The sequence below is a fragment of the Orcinus orca genome, chromosome 14 (genome assembly GCF_937001465.1).
Source record: "Orcinus orca chromosome 14, mOrcOrc1.1, whole genome shotgun sequence".
In the NCBI taxonomy this organism is placed as follows: domain Eukaryota; kingdom Metazoa; phylum Chordata; class Mammalia; order Artiodactyla; family Delphinidae; genus Orcinus; species Orcinus orca.
The window spans coordinates 41,852,073-41,860,245 of NC_064572.1; the positions used below are offsets into that span (position 1 = coordinate 41,852,073).

The 8,173-nt window shown below is 59.2% G+C and overlaps 1 protein-coding gene across 2 annotated transcripts in view; it reads right to left on the minus strand.

Moving 5' to 3' along the window:
* The window catches only part of GRID1 (glutamate ionotropic receptor delta type subunit 1), a 666,827-nt gene extending 659,574 nt beyond the window's left edge, over window positions 1–7,253 (minus strand). Inside the window, exons 1-2 of one of the 2 annotated variants that reach the window (XM_004273011.3) lie at window positions 6,767–7,253; window positions 4,359–4,514 (exon numbers count right to left, since the gene is read on the minus strand). In XM_004273011.3, coding sequence (XP_004273059.1) covers window positions 4,359–4,514; window positions 6,767–6,845 — 235 coding nt within the window. In that variant the 5' untranslated portion in view covers window positions 6,846–7,253. The remainder of the gene's footprint in view (window positions 1–4,358; window positions 4,515–6,766) is intronic. The other variant, XM_033433944.2, reaches the window with a different exon arrangement.
* Between the last annotated feature and the right edge of the window lie 920 nt (window positions 7,254–8,173).

Here is an 8,173-nt window from a genome sequence, read left to right on the forward strand (position 1 = left end):
CTGTGACAGATATATCTACAGCATAACCAATAACTCAAGTCTTTCACTTACAGTAAAAGATAATACTGTGAACGGAAGAGACTCATGTTCAGGCAGTTCCTTTATGCGCTTATGCATTTATATAATCCTCTCCTTGAGCAGGCACTCTAAAGCAATATGAAAATTTTTTATTTAACAAATTAGTATCTCATCTAGTATCTAGAAGACAAATTTTCACACTTATTGTTAATATGGACTTTACCAACTAAATCTAAGATACAGCCTTTTAGAGATTTAAATACCATTTCTGTGTTATCATTTGCTAAATCCTCACCAAATGCATACTTTATTAAAAAGTGATCCAATCTTTTACATAAACTGACCAACTACCTCAAAAGGTAACTTGTAAGAAGCTTGTATGGATACAAAATCAGCCTGAAAAAACTGCAGGTATAAATCTTAGGACCAACAAGCCAAAGTAGGGTTTCCTGTTTTCTTCATTAAATACTTAAGCATATCCCAACATAAATGTTTGCATTTTTAAAAATAAGTTGTTTTGGATATTGAAAATATATGCAGCCATTAAAAGTAATGTTTACAAATAGTTCACAGTGATTTCAAAAAAAGCCAATGATATGTTAAATGAAAAAAATATATATATATATATATACACAACTGAACAGAATAGGAACTCTCAGCACTTATGAAATTCAGTGCACGAAAAAAGACTAGAAGGAAAGAACAGTGGTAGAATTCCAAACGATTTTGTTCTGTCTCTTGATGCTTTCCTGTACCTTCCACATTTTATATAATGAGCATGCATTGCCCTTTTCCTTTTTCTCATTTTTAAATTAATTCATGCTCATTGTAGCAAAGCATTTCTTTTATAATCAGGAGGGGAAAAGTTAAGCAAAAAGCTGAAAATGAAAAGGTCAGTTAGGGTCCGCTCTCAAGGAATTCACTAGCTTAACCAACGGTGCAGCTGAAAATAACAGCCTCAGGAGAAGCTGAGATGGATTCACAGTTGGTCAAGAAATGGAGAGGGAATTCATGTTTACTGGACACCTACTGCAGGCCCTCTGCAGACAATTCATACATGTCTCATCTCATTTAATCCTCACCATAATTCCAGGAGGCAGGTACTGTGATTGTTCCCTTTCAACAGATATGTGAACAGAAGCTCAGAACAGGGCCAGGCCTCTGCCAAAATCACACTGCACATGAGGCAAGCAAGATTTGAACCCAGTTTCTTGGACTCCAAGAACTATGCTCTTATTCCTGCATGGTGCTACCTCTCAAGTCAAAATGGGGCAGCACCACTTCAACCCCAATTCCACCTCGGGGGTGGGGGGGTTGTCATTGGGAGCTCGCCCAGTCCATGATGGAGACTGAACCCCAGTCTGCCTTTGTCCCAGCCAAGAAGTCCTTTCCTTTCCCATCCGAGCTGTATCTACCACCCATGTCCTGCTGCTGGGACTGTCCAAGCCCAGGAGAGAGATGAGATATCTATCAAGCAGGGCCGAGAGAGATGAGATATCTATCAGGTAGGGCTAAGCCACGGGATGGACAGCACCCCACAGAGCGCAGAAGGAAGGACACCCAGCCAGCTGAGCGCCTGCTGCGCCAAGCCTCAGGCCAGGGAGGAGGAGCCTCTGTGCCCCGCTCTGTACTCCCTGAGGCTCTGGAGGAGTCCCATCCCTGGTAACATCCCAGGGCTTCAAAAGGTCATGGGATAACAATGTGAATTTCTGCCCACGGGGCTGATCAGTTGAAAGCATACCAACTTTAGCCCGCACACGCCCTCTGGGCAGAGGGTAGCCCAACACCACCTGGTCAGTATTCCTCCACCTGGACAACTGTCAGCCATCAGCTTCCAATTCTCTAGTTCTGGATGTACGCACACACTCACTCACACGCTTCCAAGACTGTGTCAGCCTGCCATGCTTGGAGCCTGAGACATTCTTCCAGTTATAAAAATAGAGAAACTGAGACCCAGAAAAGGCCCCTGGGTAGAGCCCTGTGCCTCCAAAACAAAGTTGCATTAGGGCTTGAAGGCTGAACGGCCCGAAGCTCTGTTTTATTTGGCTTGTACTGTGTTGTTCAAATTGTTTGATTCGTCGAGCACAGTTAGAAATCAGGTTTTACATTAAAGTCCAGATTTGGGGCTCCTCTTAAAAAAAAAAAAAAATCATCCCATTTATAACACTAGGATTTTCATTCCCAAATGGTAAAGTCAGTTGAAGCTACGGAACAGCCGCTCCTTTTGACAGAGATGACCTCTCCAGACCCCACATTCCAGGTTCTTTCAGGCCCAGCTGCCCAGTTCACCCATGTGTGTTACCTGCCTGAGACTGTAACCCTGGGCAAGAGCATTAGCTTCAGTCTCTGGGGACCTGCTGCTGGAGGGGGGCGGGGGGGGGGGGGAATGGGCATCATTTGGAGCAAAATGAATGAGCATGGAATAGTCAACACAGCCGAGGGGAAGTCAATGGAAACAAGGTATGTCAACAGAGCAGGTGGAAGCGCCAAACTGCCATGGCAAACACAGGCGGCATCCCTGCCACACTGTGAGCTCCCTGGGGCAGGAAACTGGTGCTCCCCAGCTGCGTCCTCAGCTCCCAAGCACAAAGAATAAATGTCCACAGAGACGAGTGTATGGGGACAGTGTCAAGGGAGCATGAGGCATTGTGAAAACTGTGGCATGTAACTGGAAAAGCCTGTGTCACCACAGATCCCCACCCCAGCTAGGGTCACTCCTGCCTAAGGAGGTCCCACCCTCCCCTGGCTAGAGCCCACCCCAAGCACATGCAACAGTTGTGATGAGGGCACGCTGAAAAAAAAGTCCAAGGGCAGGGCATGCGGGGGCAGGGACTGCAGGTAGGACATGATCAGACAGCAAAGAAGGACAGGGATTCCTTCCCTCGTACCTCAATGAATGTCAGACCTCTGCCAGGGCTGGGAGTGGCAGCTCCCCTGACAGACAACACCAGCCTCACCCCACTCACCACCACCCCCAAAACACATCCAGACCTCCAGGTTTTCACAACTACCTCAAGACATCCTTGGACTTTCAGGCCCCAGAGCTGGGCCTTCTCCCTCCTCTGCAAGAATAGCAGACTCCCCAAAACCTCCTTCCAGCACCAAGTTCTCCCCAGCACCAGTTCTGACCTTCTGCACCCAGACCAGAGCCTTCACTGAGTCACCCTATCCTTGGAGATACAAGAAAACCAGCAGCCAACATATAACCTAGAGCCGGAGGAGGGCTCTGGGCCCAGGGGCGGGGCGAGGGTAACTTGCCTGGAGCCCTCAGCCAGCCCACCTCCTCCCTACACTGACCCACTGTCCTGTCCATTCCTCCTGGGAGGAATCCCGGCTACCAGCTGTGGCCTCTGTCCTCAATACTCCTGGGCGAGGGCCTCAGAGTCAAAGCCTTGTATATACGGAACTAGGAGAAACCATGGATATGGGGGCAGAGGAGAGGAAAGGGGCCCTGGGCCAGGCAGATATCAGGGGCAGTGAAAGCCTTAGTCTCTGATGAGGAAGCAGGCATCGTGGGAGAGATACCCGAGGCCCAGAGCCCAGGCTCAAGCCAAGTGGGAGGTGAGCGAATGAGAGAGTAGGGAAGAGCAGAGGGGGCTTCTGCGCTTAGCCTCGCACTTGTTGCCTCTGCCTGCGGGCCCGAGTTTGCGGACCACAGCGGCCCAGGCGCGGGCTAGGATTTCCCCGCAGCCTGGCCTGGCCCAACTCCGCTGCTTTTCTGGTCAAACAGCGCCCACCTTCGGCCCGGGCGGGGACGCCTCCGCCCACGGCGGGGACCGCGAGGGAGAACGGCTCCTCCAAACCCGGAGGAGGAGCGCCGCCGGCCGAGAAACGCCAGCCAGCCGAGGCACAGAGCGGCCTCGAGGCGAGAGATGCCGCGCGTTCACGGGCTTGGGCGCCACACGCTCCTCGCTCCTCGGTTGATAGCGAAGAAGACACTGGCCCATCCAGGTCAGGGGAGGTGCACCAACACAGGTACCCTGCTCGAAGACACACCCACCCACACTCAAACAACACAGACAGCCCTAAGCCACACACGCCTGCGCGGCTCACAGACGCGCCCACCCAGCTGGAAAGGAGCCGCACAAGCCCGAGACACGCCCCGCGAGGAGCCCAGCTCCCCGCTCACAAGCTCTCCGCTCCAGCCCCGCAGCGCAAGGCACTCCCGCACCACTGCTTTGGTGGGCCGGGGAGGGAGCGCGCACCGTGCGCGGCCCCGTGACTGCCCAGGCACACAGGGAACCCTGCGTGGCCCAGCCCTTCGCGACCCTGCAGGGCTCCAGCGCTGCTGGCAGGCCCCCCCGCCCTGTTAGCCCTGGGCATGGCGGCCAGCCACTCACCTTCCTGCACGGCCTGGAAAGGATTGTTGGCCTCGATGACCTTGATGGAGTAGGTGATCTTCTCGCTCTGCAGGATGTCATCGTTGAGGCTCAGGTCGGATACGGCCAGCTGGAACACCCTGTCGTCCTTGGCCGCGTTCTCCTCGAAGATGGCACCTGGAGGAGAGGAGGGGTCAAGGCTATAGGCCTAGAGGGGGCCGCTTCCCCACCCCACCCCTACCCCAGCCTTGGCCCTCTGGTCATGGTGCTGGCAGGACTGCAGGTTGCCAGGTGGCAGGACTTCTGGGCTGCGGTTTCAGCCTGATAGGATAGTTTAAGGCTCTCCTCAGTCCCCCAACACAGAAACACCCCCCCCAAATATTCCAACACAGTCGACATGAGTTACACATGCACATGGCATATGCTGCCACCAGGTCACACAAGTGTCTCACAACCAAACCACCTCATGTATCAACCATGCCCCACATAATGGACTGAGCCAAGCTGCTGTGACCTCAGGCAGCACCTAAATGCCCTGACATGGCCCCGTGAGTCCTATCCCAGGAGCCACAAAGTTCCCCTGCAGGCAAGTGTCCCCAGCCCCAATCCCAAAATGGAACAATGACTTCCTTCTGCCCTGCGCACCACCCCCTGCAAAGAGCTAAGCGAGCAGGTCCACAGTGGCTCTCCTACGCCAGGGGGCTTCTTTACGCAGGGGCCTTTGATAACCGATGACAGGCAAGCAGGCAGCTCAGTCCCAGCCTGGCTCCCTGGGCTCTGCCTCCTGCTTTCCATCCCTCCCCACTTTTTCTCCTGCCGTGTACGTTAGGGGTGGGTGGGTAGGAGGATGTCCCTAGACCCTTTGCCTTCTAACCCAGCAGGGCTGAGGAGCCCAGAAGGAGCCGCTCTTGAAAGGGCTTTCTAGAACCATGAACAGCTCCTCTGGGGCGGCCTCCGGCTGGCCCTTTGCGCTCTTAGCGCCGCCGTGGCCGACTCTCAGCACTTGAAGCCGGGATCGGTGGGACTCACCGAACCTGGCCCTGTAGCCTGGACAACTCCGGAGTCCTCCCCCTCACCAGGCCCTGAGGGTCACCACAGTCCCAGGGCTGGGCCCAGTGATTCCCCGAGTTGGGGGCTGGGCAGGAGGAGGAAGGTCCCGTTCCATGCTACACCCAGAGCCGCAATGCTGACCTCGAGACCCAAGCGCCACCCCCGCCCCCCGCAACCTCCACCACCATTGGGAAGCAGGTTTGCCCCGGCCCCTGACTCCTGCAGGGGGATTGCAGCGCACCAAGCCCAGGCCTAGTCCCTGACCACCCATCACACCCCGGCCTCGCCTGTCCCATCATCCCTGCCTTCTCACACCTCCCAACCCCCCAGACTCTCTGGGCTCGCTGGTCTTTCCCAACTTCCGGAAAAGCGACTGCAGACGGGCTCCCCAAAAGCAACCGCTGTCAGTCCCCCAGCCCGTACCAACTTCCTGGGATTTCTCCCCTGCTGCTACCAACTCCCACACACTCCCCATCAGCGACAAGCCCCCTCCTCCTCTCCTCTATCTCGTCTTCTCTCCTCTGCCGGTTCTCTCCCTCCATCGGTCTCTTCCCGCTCAGCGCGCGCGCACACACTCCCCCCACACACCACACCACAGCCCAGGCTTCTTCCCTGATTCCCACCACCCAGACCATGTGCCGGCCCCCAAGACCTGGGCCGTAGGAAACTCTGGGACGGTCCAGGATTGGGCTGCTGTCGCCACAGCCAGATACACACACACACACACACACACACACACACACACATACACACACACATATACAGAGAGGTACACAGACACACACCAGAGAAACAGGCAGACACTGTGTCCACTCTAACAGGCTGACAGTCATGCACGCACCAACACAGGCTCTGATGGCCCCATACACCCCAACGCCCTCTCGCAGTGACACCAACACGGAGCCACAAGCGCACACAGAGACACACGCTGACAACACCCACCCACCCACATTCACGCACGGTTCCGGTTGGGCCTCTTGAATCCTGCCCTGCCAACTTGGCGAGACCCCGGGCCCTGCCGCCTTCGGCGCCCGCTGCTCTGAGCTGCGCCTAAGGGCTGGCCCTACCCCAACGACGGCCCCGCCAGGGGCGCGGGTCTGGACTTGCGCCTAGCCCTGGATTTCCCGCAGCCGCGGCCCTAAGTGTCGGCAGAGGCCGCGGGGCCCCGAGGCGGGGATTGGAGCCCCGGGGAGCAACGGGAGCCCGCGGGAGCGCGGCGCGGCCGGTGCACATCTCCGCGGGGCGGCGCGGAGCGGCCCTTCGGGGGAGCACCGCCCGCCGAGCCCCTCGGCCCAGGGAACAGCCAAGTTTGGACGCCGCGCACCCCCCGCGCCGCTGGGGCCCCCGCCCAACCTCGGCCCCGCGCCCGCCGCGCTCACCGATGTGGATGATGGAGTCGGCCCGCACCGACACGCACTGGCATATCCAGGGGAGAAGCCACAGCGTCAGCGCTTCCATGTCCCCCGGGCGCGCGGCTCATCCGCCCGGGCCCGGGGCGAGGCCGAGGGCAGCGCGGAGCGGGGAGGCGCCGGTCCGGGTGCAGTCCCGGGCCGCTCCCCGGGAGAGCGAAGCCCGCCCGTGCGTCTTTCCCCGCGCGCCCGCCCCTGAGCCCTGCGCCCGCCCCAGTCCAGCCCAGCCCAGCGCGGTCGGGCTCCCGCTCCGCTGGTGGCTGCGGCGACGCTGGCGGCCCGAGCCCAGGCCGGCGCGGCGGGGGCGGCCCGCGGCGGCGGCGGCGGCAGCGGCGCTCCCCGCGGCTCTGGAGGCTTCGGAGGCGGCGGAGGCGGTGGCGGCGGTGGCGGCGGCAGCCGGGTCGGCGCGGCGGCTCCGGGCTCGCTGTGTGTCTGAGCCCCGGCGAGGAGCCGAACTGCGGAGGACGCCCCCTCCCCTCCTCCTCCCCCTCGACTCCGCTCCCCTCCCCTCCCTGCCCGCCTCCCTCCCCTCCGCCCTCCTCTCGACCACGTGACTGCGGAGCCTCTGCCTCGCAGCGCGGCGCTCTCCCGCTCGCGGCTCGGAGGGGGCGCCGGGTGCTCAGCGCTTCCAGCCCGAGGGACGCTCGGAGGCCCGCAGAGCGATGGGGACCGGCCGGGGCTGCGGCGCGCAGAGACTTGGCGACCCTGGGCCTCGTGCCCCCCGTTCGCCAGGGACCAGAGGATGGAGAAGGGTCGGCCTCCGACTGCCCTCGAGGGTTCCCAGAGCCCCCTGGCCCCCGCCGACCTCAGCCGCCTTGCGTCTTGGGCCATGACCCCCGCCCTGGGCAGAGAGCCCCTCTAGGAGCCGGGCCAGGGGTAGCCGTGAGAGAGACCGGGCAGGGCACTGAGCCAGGCACCGAGACGCAAGGGGAGCCAAAAGGGACCCGCCGCGGCCAAACGTCGCGGAGCAGAGCCGCGGCCGCGGGCTCCAACCCTAGCTGGCCCCACCGACATTGGCGGGCGCCCATCCCCCACCCCGCGGCCCCGGGCTCAGCCGGGAGTCGGGCAGGCGGCTCGCACTCTGAAGCCCAATTCATGGCCGGAAACCGGCGCATCCGTGACCGCGGCGCCTGGACGTGAGGAGCTTTCTAAGCGGCCGGCGTGCTCAGATTCCGACTCTGCACGGAGTCTTTTCGCGCGAGCCCAGGGCGAAGAGCCGGCTCCTCGCGGCCAGCGCAGAACGGGGCTCTCTCCACCGCTCCGGGAATGCCTCCGGCCAGCCACCACCAGATGTATCGTTAAGCTGTTTGGGCTCCAGCCTGGGTGGAAGTGGCAGGCCTGACGCCTAGCCACCCTGCCCCCGCCCCCCACAACAAG